Raw genomic sequence first — 20,802 nt, forward strand, 5'->3', positions numbered from 1 at the left:
TTATTTTGTTATTCTTTATTATATTATCATTATGGATTAACTTCTAATCTTGTATACTTTTTAATTATCGGAAAGATAGTATTTAGACGTTTAACTTTACATTTTAGATGATATTTTTTATAAAGAATTTTGATTTAACTGTTTTTTTTTCTCCAAAACCGCAGTTTTTGTGCAATACACAGTATTTTGATCATTAATTATAATCTGTTTCAAAAATAGACAGCAACCCTTTTTTGCAGTCGCAATTCTTATAATTAAGCTTCAATTATTTCCCCTGAACAAAATTTCATGCGCCAGCAAATATGCTTTTTTTTAAATAATAATGTAAAACCGACCTAAGAATTTCGAGCTTCAATTTTTTAATTAAAATGTCATGTTCTTAATTTCATCGTCTGAATGATTTTATTTGTATAATTTGCCATATAAAAAGAAAATAGAAATGAGAAAATATTGTAGTCCCGTTACAGATTTTATAAGGTAAACATTTTTGTATCAAAAATGTACCAAATGATATTTGAGTAGAACATTTTTGTAATTTCCAAACAGTTTAGTATATGAAGGAATTTGGCAATTTTAATTTTGATAATTCTTGGATTTTATGTTCAATTCTTTTACTATTTTTTTTTTAAAACTCACTCTATTCTATTTTATTATAGATTTTATGCGTTTAACGGGATCATTGCTATGCATTCTACTTATGCATTTTATAAGGTATGAATTTTAGAAAAAAACCTTTTTAAATTCCAATAAGTCTTTTTTTCTTTAACTGTTTAAACCACTGCTGAAAGATCTAACCCTGTATGGCTTTCCTGAACCTAACCAATAATCATCCTCCCGGCCAATTAAATATTTGTTTCTAAAAATGTAATATAATTGGGCGAAATAGTGAAAAAATACAATTTCATCACTTTGATTATAGCAAATCGTTTGATATCAAATAATCCGAAGAAATACTATATGTCCTCCTAACTGTCAATTGTAGTAAACATATATGTATTGTTTTCTGAAGAATAGGTACCCTATTTTTTTCAGTGCTTCACCAATGATTACCCCCCATAGCAGAGTTAAGAACATATTTGCCCCTGTCCTCTATATTCCTAAACCCTTACCAGGTAAATATTTCTAGAGCCATTTTAATGTCTCTATTCTGACGCAGCGTTGTTTATGATCAAATTAAACAACGTCTCTTTGGGAAAGGGCAAATTGTTTTTGAATATTTGAGTACGTTTACACTGTGAGGTAAACATGAATTACTTGGCTGCTATTTACGCTGGATAGCTGTATTTTTCCCCTTACCAATGCGCATCCAGCATAAAACTCACTTTATCTGTCAGTCTGTCGATCATGCTTTAAATACCCTGATATTCTAATGGAAAAATGTAATTTACCTGGCTGATGTTTTTGTATGTTGTCCATTTGTCTACTAATGGAGAGTTTAGCTACTACTAAATATTCGATGAGATCATACTTGTTTATTAACATTCTAACCTTTATGACTTAGTTTTAGTTCCAGGTTATTCCTTTGGTCTCCAAAATGCTGAAAAAGTTCGTAGGGCTTGCTTACAAAACGAAGGTAGAAATTTAAGAATTAAAAAAATCATTAATGGCATCGGTATTCTTTAATCAGGGCATGTCCGTGCGTCAATCCTTTAGCATTAACACACGTACCCACTTATTATCATTCCTTGTTTGATTTTTGAAAAAAAATGCTATAAATGTAACGTTATATTGTAACTAATTTTCTGTACAAAATTACAAAAAAAAATTATTCTCAATGATTTAGAATGTAGATCAGCTAAAGGTTTCCGTGGAAAACAACTTGGTTATATGATACCTATGCAGCATTTAAAAACTATAAGGTAAATTTACATGTTTTATGTTGAGCTACTTTACAAGTAACACATTTCTTATTAGAAGCAAAGCTACTCTATAAATAACTTTGTTTCTCCGTCTGATATACAGGAGAAGTGATTTACTCTGCTCCTAAGGAGGTAATTTGACTGCTAATCTTTTTCGCAAAAAATCCTAATGAGCTTTTAATCTGTGACTCACTTGGTCCCTCCCCAAAAAAATCCCCCTCTCCTCGACAGAACTATGACTCTGGCAGAGAACAACTATTTTAGGTTAGGTTATAGGCTAGGGGGCTGAGAGCCCGCGGCTAGGCAGGTTAGGGGGCCGAGCGCTGCGGCTAGGCAGGCAAGGGTGCCGAGCGTCGCGGCCAGAGTTCATAGTTCTGTCTTCTAAGAGGTTAATACCAAAAATTGTAAACATAAAAACCGTGGAAGGGGACCTGCACCATTTCTACGAAGCTACTAATTATATCATAATTTAGAATGATACCTGATATAAAATCCACCGAGTTCTACCCAAAATACAGAGAGCCTCCAAGGGGACAATTACAAAGGTTGATCATAAGTAGCAAAGCTGCTCTGTAATTCAAAATTCAAATTAAATATTTGTATGTAATCTAATTATTATTATAGAAGTCTTGTGAACATAAAACGTGCCAAGGCATTGCGAGCCCTGCAAGCCATTGGATCTCTTAGCTTCAGTATGGCTGGCAAAAGATCAACTAATTCAAAACACCAAGGTAAATTGAAAACCAGATGTTTAATCACTATTTTTAACTGCATGGATATATGGATAGAATAATAGAAATTATTTAATTATATTTTTTTTAAATTACAGTTCAATTACTGTACTGCAAAAGAATTAAAATTCGGGGAAAAAAGTTTGCTCTTAATTTTGAATTATTTTTATTTTTTTTATTATCTTTTTTACAAAATACTTTTTGGTTAATAATCATTTATGTTTAGAATTAGATGATCTCATTCCAATGAGCTTCAGCTACAAGGGTAAGCGTGGGGGAGGTATGGATGAAAATGATTCCCAAGACGATCAGGACATAGATCTGCCTGCAAAGAAGAAAGTTCATAGAAGAGGAAATGTAGATTATCTTGTAGAACCTTCTCAAGGTATTCCAAAATGTAACTAGAATTTTTATCATGCAAAGCGTGTTTTATAAAGCTTAGCTTCATTAATTATCATGTAAGTATTGAATACTTGATGTTGAAGGTTCCATTTGGCTGATTTTAATGAACTATGTAGTGTAGTTGTAATAACAATTCTTTAAAACTAGAGTCTGGCCTTTTGTTTGAAAGGGTTAATTATTCTGTTAAACTGCAGGAATTTAAAAATCTAATCATTGAAAAGCTTTAATTACGATACTTGCTGTAAAAAAAAGAAAATTGATATTATTCTTGGTCACTTTGACTTGAGTTATCTTATCAAGAATTGTTTTTTTTCTGTGTCAAAAATGATGTTAGCTTGTTATTGATTCGCTACTTGTTGAAACAATTGTTTCTGTTCAGATGATCTTTCAAGCCTGGGTTCTATAAGTTTTAGCCAGGTGGGTAAAAGATCCCAACAGCCACAATTTGAAGAAGTAGATAATGAAGAAATGGAGAATCCTGTTGTATACAATCAGCTCCAGGATTCTGAAGGATATGGTCACCTCCAGAAACGGTCAAATACGGGTAAGGATTAAAGAAAGCTTTTTAATTTTACACATACACTCTAGGGATAAAGTCACTATATATTTATTGTTATAATTTTTTAGTGTAATTTATATTTTTTCAAAATGCAATATTATTTCTTTCTGATTTTATGTAAAAATACTTTTAACTTGTATTTGCTGTACAAGTAAAGGATATAATTGAATTAAGCTGCATCAAATTAACAAAAATTCTTTAAAAATCTATATTTTTAAGACGAATTGGAAGACCTTGATTCGATGTCTTTTATTCAGCTTGGCAAAAGATCTTCCAAGAAAGGTATTTCAGATCATTTCACTTAACTATCTTCCATCTACATGACAAAATTTCAATTAATTATGAACAGAAAGCAAAGTTTTTCATTAGGTCAACTGTTTCAGTCTCTTGTTGAAGTTTTTTTTACAGTCTTTCAATTGCCTATCATTCAATTTACTTTAAAATTTTCAGAATTACTTGTTAATAATTATACCACATCAAAACTTTTAATTGGCATATTTATTATACCTAGATGAACTGGATGATTTAGACTCTATGAGTTTTAGCCACCCTGGTAAAAGATCAACAGGTGATTTTCATTTGGGAAAATGGCAATAATTTCTTGGAAATCTTCCAAAGCAGTGTAAGTAAATGTGATACTGTAACAACTATATAGCTTTTTTAGGATATAATTCGAAAATGCTATCAAAATGCTGTCTGCTAAAGGACAAAAGATTTAATAAAAATCACCAATGTTTATTTCGTAGATGACTTAGAAGATCTTGATTCTATGAGTTTTAGTCATATTGGGAAGCGTTCTAATAAAGGTAAAGTAATTAACATATATGCGTTAGAGCTTTTTTATGCGACTTAACTTAATTTAAGTAATCTAGAAATTGTCTATTTGACTTTGACATGGCATTTGTCAGTTTGAATTAGAGTAATTTTTTACTGTGCATACAAATTTTTTTTGTTGATATAAAAATTATCTTTTTGAAGATTTAAAACATCTGCGCTTATATAGATGAATTGGATGACCTAGGGTCTATGAGTTTCAGCCAGCTTGGAAAGAAGAAGAGATCCCAGACAGGTAAACTTTCATCTTTAATCTGAAGGCATTAGTTTTGGGCTAACTAATAAGATAACATAGTTATAAAACTTTGGGCACCATCGAAATTTACAGTCAATTATTCCCTCTCATCATAAATTTGCATAATATTTATCAACATAGCGCAAAATATTAAGCAAACCTGTGAAGCTTTCTAATTATAAACAAAAGAATCAAATAAAACATGGATTAGATCTGGTTCTTAGCCATTTTTAAAAATCATATATAGCATCATATTACAAAAATTTTCCGCAAATATTAAAATAAAATTCATAAAATGAATACAAGTTTTGTTAGGCTGGCCTTCGGCCCCTCAGGTATAACAAAACTGGTATTGATTTTTATCTTTAAATTTTTAATTTTAATAACTTAAGATTTCTTTACTGGTAATATATTTCAGATGAATTAGATGATCTTGGATCTATGAGCTTTAGTCAATTAGGAAAAAGGTCTGATAAAGGTATAAAAGATTCTTTTTAAATTTAATTTTATTTGCTATTATCAAATTACTTTTCAAAATTGTTAATAATTACTAGGGTGGGTTCATATCAGAATTAGACAAAGAGGGGATATGCAACAGATAAAATTAACCTTTAAAACATTTCTGACCGAAAAAGAATTTTAAAAAATTGAGTTTTAGAACGCGACCACTAAAAAATATATTTGATTTCTTATTAATATGCAAAGACGACATTCTAAAAAAATTTGAATCAGAACTATGGCTTCATGGTGCTCCCTGGAAAGACCTTGAGGAGCCCAATCAGGAACTTTTGTCCGTTTCAAAATATCTCGTTCCTAGCCTTAGAAATCACTAAAAAAACACATTTTTTAAAGGTTTATTGAGAATTGTCCAATTTGTAGAGGTTTTTTAGATTTTCTCAGGCTAGGAACAAGATTTTTTGAAACGGTCAAAAGTTCCTGATTCTACTCCTTAATGCCTTTCCTGGGAGCACCATGAAGCCATAGTTCTGATTCAATAAAGTTTTGACTCCCATTTACAAATAGCTATAGAATTGAATGTCTGGTCGTCAGCGGTTTTAAGACTTAGGATACATTTTAAATTATCCAGAGGTGTATTATACTCATACAAATCATTTGCAGATCCCCGCTTTGGCCTCAGAAAAGAAATGTCCAAAATCGACCCACCCTAATAATTACTAAATATTTGCAGATGAACTGGATGATCTTGGGTCTATGAGCTTTAGTCAGCTTGGAAAAAGATCTGATAAAGGTAAAAAAAAAGAATAGAAAAATTAATAAAGCAAAGCCTGACAATTAAATAAAGGGCAAATGGACATTGAGAATTGTATAAAAACAGTGTTGCTAATATGGAAGAACTGAATATATTTGTGAGAAAAATACCTTTGTTAAAAAATCTATTAAAATGTAGTATGCATTATATAGAAAATACTATGCCAGATTATTCTAGTCATACCTAACCATTATTTAAAAATTATAGGATAATTATTTTATTCTAAAAGAAAACTTTTTCAATTCACAAATCATGAGTTTATCAGATGAGTTAGATGATTTGGGATCTATGAGTTTTAGTCAGCTTGGCAAGAGATCACAAAAAGGTAATATATAACAACCATGTTAATCATAACTAATATGGGGCACCCCTCATCAAACTATAGAAAAGTTTTTTATAATTACAACAGTAAAGTTAGTAATATACAATAAAAAAAATTAACTTGTCAAATATTTCATGAAATTAATATACATGAAATATTAAGGAAATATTTTTTTAAGCTGAATATATGAACTGACAGGTGGCCTCTAATTATACAGTAGATGCTCTCATTTTTTTGTATTTTAGATACTATTGATGATCTTGATTCAATGAGCTTTAGTCAAAGTCAAATTTACTTATGATATGTTATAGAAGATTCAGAGAGAGAATTGATGAGAAAAATGAAAAGCAAAGGAGTTTATTCTTTATTAAAACTACAAGGTTAATAGTTTTTAAATTTTAACTGTTAATCACAAAAAGTTTAAAGCAAATGTGACTCCTACAAGTTCTTAAGTTCTTTTTTTATATTTAAAGATTTTGAAAAAATACATAATTTAATATATTATTCGATCTTTTTAAAACTTCTTACTTTGTCTGTCAGTCATCGTACAAAATATAAATATTAGAAAATATAAAAATACGTGAGAAAGGTTTATTATTTTCTCTTTTAAACATCTATTCATGATTTATAAAGTGCTCATTGAATCTCCTTGTCCATTAACCCGTCCATGATTTTTGAGCTTTCCTACTTATGGATGTAGTCATCCTTGTTTACTTTTGAATGCCGCCCTTATATTGATAACACATATTTTCTAAATGTTTTTAGAAATGATAGATTCCCAGTATGATGAATTTAAACAAAGAGAAAACAGGTAAATTACATAAAAAAAAGTAAGGATGCAGTTTTAATCATTTGATATCATATTCAGAAAGTTTTTATTTTTTCCTCGGTATATACAAATCTATCAAAAAAAATGTCAAACATATTACATTACTATTATAGAACAAAACAAAGTAAATTTGATTTAAGCTAACAATTCTTATTATTTAAAATGTGGTTGTATTATTACAAATGGTATAAATGAGTCTTTTCAATACAGGTTTTTTACATCTCACATAAAAATAATTTTTAATAGCATCAACCAATTTTAAATGGTAGGATAATTAAATAACAAATTTTTAAGGGGGAGAAGTGAAGAACCTGTAGAATTCCCCAGCAATCTGAAGCCCCAACAAACCAAAAGAAACTCTGTAGTTGGTATTAACCAATGGGGATAAAACCCAGCTCTTTTTTTATTAAAATCGCTCTGAAGTAACAATCATGTCATTTTATATAATTAATGTCTAGTAACTTAATTGTGTATGTTGTAGTCTAGCAAACCTATTTGTATAAGTATTGAAGAGATTATATATGCCCAGCTGTTAAGTTGTAAATCATATGTTGATAATAAACTTACATTATAAATATTTGCATTTTCATAAACTAGAAAATAAAAATGTTTGATGCAATATAGGTCAAACTCCTTAGGCCAAATTTAGGAAATCCTTTTGAAAATGGATGAGGTTTCATGAATGAAAAAAACAATCCTTAGGCTCTTTATTCTTAAGATTAAGAATACATAAAAAATAACTGCACATCTTTTTAAAGCTTATTACTTTATCAAAATGTATGGGAAAGGTTGAAAGTCCTTTTGTGCAAAGTAAATGGTTGTGCCTGTTTGAGCCAAGGCATTTTTGTCATTACTTTTCAAAACTTAGCAATCATACAATACAAAGATTTAAATATTGATTATACAATTTAATATATCATAAAATAAAAGTTTATAAAATAAAGTCCACAGCCAGGGCTAATGCATCATCATCAGTCAAATGTTCAATGTTATCAGTAATCTCCTCATCTGTATTATATAAAGTAGCTCTAGAGTCCTTGGTAGCACCAGACGAATCTGTACTTTCAATGTCTGACAAATTTGTTTTTGCCTGTTCATGATTCTTTATGTGCATAGAAAGATAGGTCTGCTTTGAGAAATTCTTATTACATACATCACAAGAAAATGGCTTGTCAACTACATGATTCTTGAGATGATCTTTAAGAGCAGAAATAGTAGCAAATGCTTTATTACAGTCTGAACATGAGTAGGATTTGTTACATTTATGTTTAGATATGTGTTCACTCAAATTGATCTTACTTCCAAAAGTTTTTCCGCATAAATCGCATTTAACTGTACTTTTAGAAATTTTGCTGATATCTTCCATTTTTAAACTCTGAAACATATAGAAAAAAATTGTAATTATCTCTTTGATTTTTACATTAAACAAAATTTACATAACAGAAATTTGAGTATGAAAAACTAACCAGAATTTAAAGAAAGTAGTATTTATTCTATAGTTATAAAGAAAAATATAAAATTAGAACATTTCCCGTAGGTAGACACAAAGCAAAGTGATCACAACCAACATACAAGAAAGTAAAGGTTTTTGAATTGTTTACAATGTACAAATGCCGCTTTCAGACTTTGTTATGAAAATGTCGTCTTATTTTAGAGTTTTCTTTTTTCGCAGGAATTTAATGCTATCCTATGTCTTTGATATGGCTAGTTTGCCAAACCAACGTTAGTCAATAATAATCCAAATTAAAAGAAGAATTATTAAAGAAATTGATGGAATCCACTTTACACGGCCAAACGATAAAATAAAATGGATTTAAAAATTATCTTTGTCTGGAAGTACTAATGAGTTGCGACTTTTTTGGGCTAAAGCCTTCCACATAATTTAAGCAAAGATAATTTGGAGTGGATGGGGGTTGGGGAAACTATTTTCCTACTCTCTATAAATTGACTGTAAAGATGCTGTGAGTATTGGTGCAAAAAATATGACGTAACAAAAAAAATTAGCCAATGAGAGGCCGTTATTGACCAATGGTAAAATTTATAGTGGCCTTTCATTGGCTAATTTTTTTTTGTTACGTCATATTTTTTGCACCAATACTCACAGCATCGACTGTAAATCATACTGGTTGATTACCCTTGGAGGTGAGGTATCGCTTCGGGTTCTGGTCCTTTCCAGGCACCTTGAAACATACCCTCACCTCTTACAATTGCGGCTTTAAGCGTCCATGCGCCAAATGGATATTGGGTTACCCTACAGTTAATCAACCCTTAGATTGCACAACCCTTTCCTGTATGTCCTATACTGTGCATGATAATGAGCTCGCCTTTTTATGGTCCAAGGCATATCCCCTACTAATCACAATTGATGTCACGCACCACACATAGCAGTTTTTAAATAGACACTACAAGCTGCTTCCTACCATAATAATAGATTTATTTTTACTTAGATCTAACACCAGAAAACAACCCACCATATACCCCATCACCTCGACTCCTATTAGATTAATGAACTGACCGATTAAAGATGTCCATGTTAGCAACCTACGGTGATACGCCCTTTTATTTTTAGTTTGGGTGGTTTAAGGCTATTTCTGCCCATTCTATAACCCTTTGAATATAAAGCAGCTAGATGCGAGGGGCACAGCCGCTAGTACAATAAAAGTGTTCAACAATTTTAGTTTAAATCTATTATACAAAGTAGAAGGATGTCTGTCTGTCTATCTGTTTGTACCGAAGGATCTCGCTAACCTCTGAACCGATCGGGTTCTCCATAACAGGATAGCTCCTCATAGGTCCCGGGAAGGGTACCAACACCCTCCAAAGAGAAATCGTCCCTAGAAAAAAATTAATCTCCCCCCCCCAAAAAAGATTTTTTTAAAACTAAAATTTAAAAATGGGTTAGAGGGGGGGGGGAGAGAATCTAAATTTAAAAAAAAAACATGTTTTAGGATTCAACTCCCCCCTCCTCAAGTTAATAAAGAGCATAAACAGAAAAATTAAACAAGCAAACTTTAAAGACTGGCAGACACTAATAAAACAAAAGTTCAAAAGTTAATAAAATACATATATTTTGTCAAATATTTAACAATATTTACAAAAAAAAAATTTAATTTTTTCTTCACATCAGTATTTTACTTATATCTAACAAATATACAGAATATTTTTATTATTTTACAATAAAAATATATTAAAACATATTGTGTATTTTTTATATTTTATAAAAATAAAAGATTATTTACAACAACAATTTTATGTTAATAATTTTTTTATTTTTGTAGATACTACACATATTAAAAGGAGCTGACAAAAAAGCGACAAAATCTTAATAAACTTCGTAAAAATAAACGCAGAAAGTACGCATATTACGTTATTTGCCAACACTTCTTATTTTTAAAAATACAAAAAAAATAATTCTTTTTTTTTAACATAAGGTTTTACTTCACCGGATATTAACACTTTTTAAATAAAATTTCCTTGAATTTTTTTTTATCGTTTTAGTGAAGAAAGAAAGAAAACATTACTCGTTTCATACTTTTTAGCTACAAACGGTCCTAATGAATTAAGTTTGATCTAAAATTCTATAATCCGAGTAAAATGAATAAAAAAATATTATAACTGCCTTTCAAATGCCATAATAAAGTCAAAACTACAACAATTACATGAAATTCTACAGGTTTACAATTACAAAACATTTATCACATTTCTATACGTATTTATATTTATATACATGTATATCTATTATATAAAAATGTATTTTTTAGAGGTACAATTATGATTTCAATGTACATTTATGATATATATAATTACTAGTTCAATTTAAAAAGCTACAAATCGGATAAAAAACGATATCAACCGCCTTGTTTAAAACATTATTATAGATTTAAACTCTATTTAAAACAAAGCTTTTATAAAAGAGAGTCCGTTAAGTTGTGTGATTTTAAAATGAAGTAAGAATTTACAAAACAAATTTTTGTCATTTTTGTATTTATATAATCCGTGAAAAGGCTTCACCTCTTTTAAGTCCCAACTTTCTTGTTTAAATTTTTAAAATCAAACTTTAAAAGCCTTAATTATGTAATTAATTTATGAAAGATACATTTTAAGACTTCTTTCATTATGGCTATATTCGATTTTTTAAGGATTCTTACTTATTGTTGATTAACTTTTAAAAAAAAGAATATTCATTTTAGAGTTTATAGCAATCTAATGCGTAGTAGAATTTTTTTATGACCTGTTAAGGTTTAGGCTATTTTCAATAAAAGTGGAATGCCCTTAAAATCTTTTCGCCTTGTACCTTAAATTTATAAATAAAAGATATTCTATTTAAAATGATTAACGGTTTTGAGGTCACTACAATATAATTGGTACACACGGAAGGACGGAGTCAATTGACAAAAATCTGGAACAATGCTATGGCAACAGAAAAAAAATTCATTTTAGTCCAACTTCTTCGGCAGTATTTCTATGGAATATCTTAGAATTTTTAGTATTAATAACAATTAAAGTATGCGTTTTTGGACCTGCAGGGAAGTTGGAGATTAAAAAGTTTTTGTTCAGGTGGTACATGCCCCCTGTTACGAAATACAGTTACTTTCATTTATACTTCAAAAATAAATATAAAATTTTTAGCTAATTGTATTGTATCTTTTGAGAAAAATATGTTTCTTAATATTTTTTGAAATATTAAATTCAAAATAATATTTAATTTTTTTTCTGAAAATGTCCAATTTAAGGTTAAAATCAAATTAACCTGAAATTTCCTTTTAATGTATCTAAAACTATGTTTTATATCAATCATAGAGAGAAAACATAGAAAGAAAATTATTTTATTCTAAATTTTTTCATAAAAATTTATTTTATTCAGATGCTTTATCTCTTCCTTGTTTTTTTAAAAACTGTTTTGTAAACTAAACAATGCCCAGCTTAACACAATAGTTTTTGGATAGAATATAGATTTATTAAGCTGATATGCTTATAGGCTTCCTTGTTATTAAGGCTTAATAAGGAGATAGGGTCAGGCTAGGGTAGGGTAAACATATTAGGGAGGTTAAGATAGATAGAATTATTAACAAACAATACATACAGTGACACTGTAAAAATATTTCCATAGTATGAACTCCTATTACAATTCTTATTTGCAGAAACTTTATATATTTCAGAAGCAAATTACATAATGAGTTATGGTCTATTTGGGATAAAATTGAAATAAAAGTTTCTTATAGAGAAAATTTACAGTGTTTAGTTTAATCAGAAATCTTAGGAAAATTACTATTATAGAACTATTATTTTTCAACCAATAAAAAGGGTATTGTTTTCTAAGGCTTCACTATTCATTTACATCTATGTAAGGCTAAGTAGAACCTTAATTTTTATCCTAGCCTATGAAATTTTATAGGAATTGGCCTGCCTGATATTTTACAGTATGTATTAAAGATATTATAGGGGTTTGCCTAATTAATCAAAAAAGTCTTAATTAAATTCCAAAATTTAAATCATTTTAGTGGTGAGCCAGATCGGTTCGGCTCACCTCGATCTGGCTCACCACTAAATGATTTAAAGATCCAGCTCTGGGAATAACACTAATTGTTTGGGTATGATGTATCAATCCAGATTTACATAGCACACCCTGTGTATATTAATTCCTGGTAGCAATATTATTTATTCACACACTGTATATAACAAGATTTTGTTTCTTGACAATATTTTGAACCTCTTAACCTCTGAGCAGATTGTATCTTTTTAAGATTTTTTTTGTTAGTGGGACCACTCAAACCTTTACGTTTTTTCTTCTTTTAGGGGAGGTTAGGTTAAGTTGGGTTCATGATAGCCCGTAAGGCAAAGTGCCCCGGTAGTTCTAAGCTCCATAATGTTGCTGTTATTAAGTCTTTAAATGGGGGGGGGGGGGGATGGTCTACTGGAGATTAATGTGTGTTACCAGCAGATTCTACCTTAGAGAGGAACTTACATAATAGATATTTCCAGAGTTACATAGTTACATAACAATTACATAAAGTTAAAACTATTTTTGGACAATTGGGAGTGGTAAATATAAACCCTACTCCCCAACCCCCCAAAAATTAAATGATCATGGTCGAATAGTTGATAAATTACTATGAAACGTGTTAATAATTACATAACATTTACATATACCAGTTACATAAAAGTTTCTCCAAAATCCCATATTAGTATTATGGCCTATTTCAATATTTGCAGGTTATTACTATTCATATTTAGGAGATAAAATTTTCTGTTTTTAGTTAAACTATAATGTTAGACCAAATGATATTTCTTGGTTTGTTTAAAGGTTTTTAAAAAAAGGAGGCGGGGGGAGGGGTTGCACTACTGATAAAAATTTGAAAATATAAAAGTTTTTAATATTACTTTACCTAACTTTGAGTTAATTTTTGATCTTATAAGAATGGAAGGAGAGATAAGGGATATTGTAACTAAAGAAAAATTAGATACGCGCCAATATTTGTGTCAGTCACAGGCTCTTATTTGAATTCAGAAGAAATATAGGTAGTCTTTGTATGCTATATTTCTGGGTAAAAAAAATTGATGCCATTATTAGTGGATAGAATTGTTACATGCAGCTCAGGGAGAGATAGTTCATGCGAATTAAAGATGGAGGTAAAATAGTTTTTATAAGATGAAATATCTCCATAAATAGCTTTTCTTATTATTGTTTACATTTTACATAATACGATACATAAAGTAGACGTTTCTTTAATCAATAAAAATAAATAATGTTTTCAGAATTTAAATAATAAAAGCAAATTTGCTTTTACAAAGGGGGGGGGGGCGGATGTGCCACTTTTTGAAACCAAAAGTAAAACGCGCGTGATCTCAGCCCATAAAAGAGTTACAGCTCTAAAATTCAGCACAGCAGTCGCTTTAGTGGAGAACAATATATAACTGTGAAGAAACGGCGACGGAGCCGCCGCTCCCGCCGAAAACCGCCGATTTTTTTTGCATTTTTACGCCAAATTAGACAGTTCTCAATCATCTGAGTGGCACATCCGCCCCCCCCCCCTTTAGAAATTTTTACAATTTTCAAAAACCGCCATTTTCGCCGTTGGTATTATCTTCGTTTTCCTGTTTTATCGGCAGCGGCAGGAATGGCATATTTACTTGTGGCGGCGGCGGTTGGGATCACCTGTAGTCCACGTTGTTCCCGCTGGCATAGTCAGAGCCACTGGAATGTGAGTCTTGGCGCGGTGACATCGGCTCATTTTTCACCGGCGATGACGGCCGTCCTCCCTGGTGACCTAAACATTTGTCAAATTAGTTAAAATTAAATAGCATAATACCATAATAGATATAGAATAAGTTAATATTTTGAGAGATTCTCCCAGCTGGATAATATTACTTTTTCCCCATCCTCTTATGACTTTACTTCCTCCCCTTCTCTGACCAGGGAGAAACTTATTGATCATTATCTGAGGACTATATTAGCAACCTAAAAAAACAAAAATTACCCGGACACAATATTTACGTATTCTATACCAATTATAAGACCATATACTTATGTTGTAATTCATTTATAGTTTAAAATATTTACTTTACCGTGCTTTCTCATTCAAATGTTATTTCATTTACAGTAATCATTTAATTTCCCAATTTATAATTTTCCGCTAAAATGAACCAATCACATGTCTCCTTTGTTAAAAGACATCCAATAATACACTAGTATTTTTATGAGAAGCCAAGCTGTCAGATAAAGCTGCTCACCTTGATGTAGCTGATGATGACCGGCAGACTGTTGTAACCATTGGGTGATGTGCGGGTGAGATAACCTGAAATTATATGTTCTGTTAGAATTGTCCTAAAGATTTCAAACTGCGAATAACTGTTATAAAATTGGATGAGATAACATGCAATAAAGCAGTAATGTATAAAATTCGATGTGCTAAATATTTTATTTGATTTTGGTATGATAGACTCGACCAACCAATTTGAAGCTTTTTTCTTACCTAAGATCTTGACCAAGCTGTCCTAGAGCACTGAAGGGATCCGGATTATGTTGACCCAACCCGCCACCCAAACTGCCGCCAAGGCCGCCGTTAGCGGAATTTGTCGGCGGGAAAACAGGTACTCCACTAGCAGTTGTCACAACCGCGACCGGCTGCGACGTTATATTAGCCGCTGCGGCGGCAGCAACTGAAAGATTATACAACGGATGGCCGTTGGAATCTTTGAGCGGCGAATCCGCCAGTTGTATGAGATGCTGCGGCTGGCCCTGGCCGCCTTGCTGGTGATGCTGCAGCTGTATTGGGGCGTGGCGGTTTATCATGATCCCGTTGTGGCCAGGGGGCGAGTGTGTGAGGGGGGAGTCGACGGGTGAGATTTCTTTTGATGAGTTGTGCTGCGGGGGGAGCTGCAGGGAGCAGGGGGACCCGCTTGTGTTGTCTCGGGGACTGTTTCCTGCATCCAGAAATAAAAATATTAGGACATTTGTCTTATTTATATCTCTCTGTCTGTATCTCTCTGTCTGTATTTCTATGTCTGTATCTCTCTGTCTGTATCTCTCTGTCTGTATCTCTCTGTCTGTATCTCTCTGTCTGTATCTCTCTGTCTGTATATCTCTGTCTGTATCTCTCTGTCTGTATCTCTCTGTCTGTATCTTCCTGTCTGTATCACTCTGTCTGTATCTCTCTGTCTGTATCTCTCTGTCTGTATCTCTCTGTCTGTATCTCTCTGTCTGTATCTCTCTGTCTGTATCTCTCTGTCTGTATCTCTCTGTCTGAATCCCTCTGTCTGTATCTCTCTGTCTGTATCTCTCTGTCTGTATATCCGCATGTCTATATTTCTGTCTATTAATCTAACTGTATGTTCTAGTGTTTTCTTGTCTGTCAGCTTGTCTCTCAGTCAGTCTGTCTTTCTGTCTTTCTGTCAGTCTGTCTTTCTGTCAGTCTGTCTTTTTTCAGTCTGTCTTTCTGTCCGTCTGTCTTTCTGTCAGTCTGTCTTTCTGATAGCCTGCTTGAGCAATTATATGTGTCATTCTATCTTTCTATCTGTTGTCTGTATGTATGTCTGTTTGTCAGTCTATCTATCTATCTATCTATCTATTTATCTATCTATCTATCTATCTATCTATCTATCTATCTATCTATCTATCTATCTATCTATCTATCTATCTATATATCTATCTATCTATCTATCTATCTATCTATCTATCTATCTATCTATCTATCTATTTATCTATCTATCTATCTATCTATCTATCTATCTATCTATCTATCTATCTATCTATCTATCTATCTATCTATCTATCTATCTATCTATCTATCTATCTATCTATCTATCTATCTATCTATCTATCTATCTATCTAATAATCTATCTATCTGACCTGTACTAGACTGTTGTTGTTGTTGATTATGATGTTGATAGTTGTTGATACTGATGTCCAACATACGGACTCCTAGACATATATTTAGTAACAAGGATGACAACTTTTGGAAGTATAATAAGGCAAAAAAATTTAGAAACCTCTAAATTTATTGATGGTCACAATCTTAAGAATTCTTTCGATTTATAAATCACAAAATAAATATCTGCTTTCTATTAAAGCACGTGATGGAGGGGAAATTGAATTATAAACTGGTACCAAAGGTTTTATAAATAAGTTCTCTTATTCGCTGGCTTTAAAGTTTGGGGCACTTTTATTAAATCTTGGCTGATTTGAAATTTCGGTGTTCAAACTTTTCATACAATAATTTTAATCTACAAAATCCTTAAGATCACTGACTAAGGGGGAAGGTCATATATAGATATATGTTTCCAGAAGTGATAAGTAATGTAAGATAGCTGACCTGCATTAGCCTGGTTAAGAATATTGTGTGTGTTCATATCTCTGTAGGGGGAGGCGCTGGTCATGTTGTTCATGCTGAATGGGGAGTTGTGTTGTCCCCCCTGGGGCAGTTGGTTCCGTCCAGACAGCAGGCTCGCGTAGTCGGGGGTACTGTCGTGTCTGAAATACACAAAAAAAATGCTGTTATCTTATCAATATAGGACTAAGAAGAAGATGTCTTCCAAATTGATGTTGGTTGATAAATATGTTTGGCACATAGTCTTTAAATAAAATAGTACAATTATCTTATTTTCCATTGTCTTATCCCTGAATATTAACTAACATAGGTTAAGAAACTAAAATTTTATCCTTTTATCAAGTTATATAATAGATTTTCTAGGAATCAAAAAAAGCGTATTTTTTTTAGCAGAGTAAGATAAAGTTATGAAATTTTGCCGACAGGGAAGGGACAATGTTAATCTTTACTCTTAAAATATTCCTCCTTATTTGACATAATTTCTCTCATAGACTTTGGAGGCAGATAGATTAAACGTCCATTGTCCCATCCCATCCCTGGAAATTTAGACCTCTGCTTTTCTCTTTTATCCCAATCTTTTCTTCAACCCACAATAGATTTTTGTAATATTCAAAATAAACATAATAGGGTGGAAAGAAGTGTAAGGACAATGGCGCTAAAATTATTCCTCTCCCTAAAATAGCAGATGCTGGCTAAGAAAGAATTTCACTCACAAGATGTTAATTAGCATTATCGTTAGAGTAAGTCTGACCATCCGTCAGTAAATCAAATCGTTGTTTTAGCCATAAAATCGTCCTATTAATTTCAAACTTTGTCTAATGATCCTTGAAAAAGTTAGGTATGATTTTGGAAACAATACAACTCTATAATCTTTACCAAAAAATGTATGTCCAATTAAAATGTTTTATTGTTTTGACGATTTTGAATTTCTAGAATCTAGACGAATAAATGATCTGCAGTCACATGGAATTCAAAACACAATAAAGCCTCTTTACAATTTTATCTGTAAAATTTTGAGAACAGAGAGGGGTGTAGATTCATTATAGCCTAATTTTTCTTTGTCTCTGTAGCCAATTATGGCTCTCAAGTTTTAATTGTAAATTCTTATTATTTGAATCATTTTTTTTCTCATCGTTCCACAATAATTCAATTGTTGCTAAGAGAAATATTCTTTACCGTCTTTTATTTTTTCTTCCTTCCTATAAATAGATTTTATAACAAAATATTCTCTATTTATAAATAAGAGTAAGACAAGGGTACAGGTATTTGTTAATGGAATGTAAATTTTTCTTTTTCTAATTATGATTCTGCTTTTGAAAGCTTGAATAAAACTGGGAGATAATTTTAAGGGAGGAAATATAAGTCTATCATTTGTTTCTCTCCTTCTCTCCCTGAATGAGAGTCTATAAATAAATTATATAGACTTTGGTATTTATATAATACAACAAGGATGACAACATCCATAAAGGGGAGCTCTGAAATGTCAGAACTAAATAATCAGAACATTAATGATTATAGAGATACTTCGCCTATAACATTGTACTTTGTTGTCCTAGGAATCAGTATTTCAAGAATCAGATCATTCGGATAATTATATCATATAATACTTTTTAAAAAAATTAAAAATCATCATGTTTAAACTGGACCTTCGGACATTCTGATATTGATTATAGAGTTGCTACGCTTTCTAAATCGTACCTAACTACTTCAGGAAGTTTGAAATCGATAGGACAATTCTAACATGCCTAAGTTAACGAAAAAAGCTATCCGTTCCGAACAGACACATGGTTATCTCTAATATAATGATATTTGATTGATATAAAGATGAACAGATGTACATAACTGATTATCTCTAATAAGAACAGACAAATGGACATAAAGATAGACAGATACAAATAGATAAACAAACAGATGGACATACCTGATTTTCTCTATATTATGATCTTAGATGGACATTAGAATATTCAGATTGACAAAAAGATAAACCTACAGATGTACATACCTTGGTGAAGTATCATCTCCAATATCTCCAATGTCTCCAATATAATGGTCATCATTATCAGGGGAGTCGGGTCCTCCCATACCTTTCCGTCCAATAGATTCCACTATGTCCTTGTTCGTCTGCGATTCGTGGGGCTGGTCGTATTCTGAAATAATAATTTCTTGTTAAACTTTGATCTTGTTCAAGGAAGTCCAAGCTTTTTTTCAGCTGGGTTTAAAGGTTTAATTGGGGTAATCAAATGTATCTTTTTTAATTTTGAGGGGGAAAACAAGGTTTTGCTTTGTTACGACGTTTATTATCTTCTTACTTTAAGATTTTATATAAGACTAGCGGCTTCGCCCCTAGTTTCTAGAAACTTTGCCCAAAGAGGTAATTTTAAAGAAAAATGAAGATGCAACCACTTATTTCGAACATGTTTTTTTTTAATTTGGGGGGATTTTTATGTTTTCTAGGGGGGTTGGGGGTGTCCCACCTCCCAAGAAAATAGCCTAAAACAACCACAGGACCAGTAGGTATATTCCCTGAAGAGGAGAATCCGATCGGTTCAGTGGTTACTTCTAAATTGAGCATCAAATTTTGTTATCGAAATAGAAAGTAATACAGTAGTAGGTATATATTCAAAAACCCATAGAATGCGATAATAATCTCAGAAAAATCGAAGAAAATAGTTTTCATACTTAATTAACGTTTTTAAGTTTTTCTTCAAAAAGTTTAGATAAGATGCCTTTAAAAGTCGTCTATGATTTTGTCAGGGATAAAAATGTAACTTTAAAATAAGAATTACAACATATTTTTTCAATTAGTACAAAGTAAAATTTTGAACATTTTATTGATCAGTATATTTTTTTAAATGTTAAGTAGAAACCTGAATATTTTATCATGAAAATTGTGTTATGATTTGATTGTCTGCTAGATTACAAGAAAAAAGATACTGACAGTACTTGTTGGTTCTTTAAAAAAAATTAGGTAGATTACTTTCAGAACCCCTCTTTTTGCAACGTTATTTCAATAGAACAGAGCCGTAGTCTTAGTGTACTCAATATCTAGACAGCCAACCATTGTTTTAGAATTGTTCAATTTTTTTAACTTCTGATAAAAACAGAATTAATGGTATTTTTGTAAATATTATACCTCCAAGAAATGGCTATACTTCCCAATCATATGTTGTGTGATATTTAAGAGGAATTATTTTGATATAATGCCTTTAATACCTTTTAATGATTTATTTTTTGAAACATCTTTTTATAAAATGTTATTGATTTTTGAAGTTATATGTTAAAATGTTTTTAAATTTTGTTAACATTTTGTTTTAAATATAGAAAATTGGTAATTCTAAACATTCAAAAAATGATTTTATTAAATTTCCAACACTTAAATTGCATGTTTGATGAAATTTTCAACTGATAATTCAAGAAAAATCGTTTAAGTTTTATTATATTTTACTTTGAAATGTTAAAAAAATATAATTATTGTCAAAAATGTGGAAGTTATACTTTCCTCAAAAAAAGACCTAAAACATGCAAATTAACACGTGTAATGAGATTTTTTTTCTTTCAGGTTTAATTTTAAGTAATTATTGATATTTTTTGTAAAAAGGATTTTATATAAAAAGTTTTAAAACTCGAGTTATGTAGTGGTTCTAAAAAAGGTTGCGAATTTATGCAATTTTCTTGCAAAAAAAATTTCTAGGATTTTAAAAATAGCAAAGGGTGTTATTAGACGTACTTACAGATACAATTGCTAAGTCATTTTGGCCAAACACTAAAAAAAAAGTTTTTACATCTGAGGGTCCAACCGTGGGTTGTTAAGGATGTGTTGGGTTCGAGTTTGGGCCATTCCACGTCATACTGAAGACTTTAAAATGGTATACAAAGGTCGTGTATTTGTAATTATTCTAGCCGGGGAAATGCTCTAGACAACAAACAGACAAA

The 20,802-nt window shown here is 31.1% G+C and overlaps 2 protein-coding genes across 9 annotated transcripts in view; one reads left to right on the forward strand and one right to left on the reverse strand.

The window, feature by feature from the left end:
- Positions 1–452: 452 nt before the first annotated feature.
- On the forward strand, positions 453–7,616 carry LOC145322300 (uncharacterized). Of its 3 annotated transcripts, XM_080164240.1 has the most exons (19): positions 453–477; positions 657–711; positions 1,033–1,112; positions 1,508–1,573; positions 1,784–1,859; positions 2,333–2,404; positions 2,484–2,590; positions 2,817–2,975; positions 3,372–3,536; positions 3,771–3,833; positions 4,063–4,119; positions 4,298–4,357; positions 4,555–4,620; positions 5,039–5,098; positions 5,810–5,869; positions 6,156–6,215; positions 6,524–6,592; positions 6,978–7,023; positions 7,336–7,616. In XM_080164240.1, exons 2-19 carry the CDS (start codon positions 662–664, stop codon positions 7,427–7,429), a joined length of 1,410 nt encoding a protein of 469 aa, XP_080020366.1. In that variant the 5' UTR covers positions 453–477; positions 657–661; the 3' UTR covers positions 7,430–7,616. The 3 variants fall into 3 exon arrangements, 2 of the variants coding, with proteins under 2 accessions (XP_080020366.1, XP_080020365.1); XR_013880622.1 differs by lacking the exon at positions 453–477 and having other exon boundaries at positions 623–711; positions 1,502–1,573; positions 2,817–2,987; positions 6,458–6,592; XM_080164239.1 differs by lacking the exon at positions 453–477 and having other exon boundaries at positions 623–711; positions 1,502–1,573.
- A 2,476-nt stretch (positions 7,617–10,092) lies between these two features.
- Positions 10,093–20,802, reverse strand: part of LOC145322302 (uncharacterized) — a 35,228-nt gene continuing 24,518 nt past the window's right edge. For all 6 annotated transcript variants that reach the window (XM_080164246.1, XM_080164247.1, XM_080164252.1 and 3 more), the window contains 6 exons: positions 18,872–19,016; positions 16,855–17,012; positions 16,392–16,463; positions 15,015–15,465; positions 14,773–14,837; positions 10,093–14,309 (listed from right to left, as the gene is read on the reverse strand). In XM_080164246.1, coding sequence (XP_080020372.1) covers positions 14,194–14,309; positions 14,773–14,837; positions 15,015–15,465; positions 16,392–16,463; positions 16,855–17,012; positions 18,872–19,016 — 1,007 coding nt within the window. In that variant the 3' untranslated portion in view covers positions 10,093–14,193. The remainder of the gene's footprint in view (positions 14,310–14,772; positions 14,838–15,014; positions 15,466–16,391; positions 16,464–16,854; positions 17,013–18,871; positions 19,017–20,802) is intronic.

This window comes from Acartia tonsa, chromosome 6 (assembly GCF_053477335.1).
Source record: "Acartia tonsa isolate MP-2025a chromosome 6, ASM5347733v1, whole genome shotgun sequence".
NCBI classification, from domain to species: Eukaryota; Metazoa; Arthropoda; class Copepoda; order Calanoida; family Acartiidae; genus Acartia; species Acartia tonsa.

What these genes read in the sequence shown, in the direction of transcription:
- LOC145322300 (XM_080164239.1), top strand. Translation starts at nt 662, where the DNA reads ATGCGTTTAACGGGATCATTGCTATGCATTCTACTTATGCATTTTATA. An exon ending in CCAGAAACGGTCAAATACGG is followed by an intron (nt 3,537 to 3,770) that starts GTAAGGATTAAA and finishes TATATTTTTAAG; the next exon opens with ACGAATTGGAAGACCTTGAT. An exon ending in AGGAAAAAGGTCTGATAAAG is followed by an intron (nt 5,099 to 5,809) that starts GTATAAAAGATT and finishes AAATATTTGCAG; the next exon opens with ATGAACTGGATGATCTTGGG.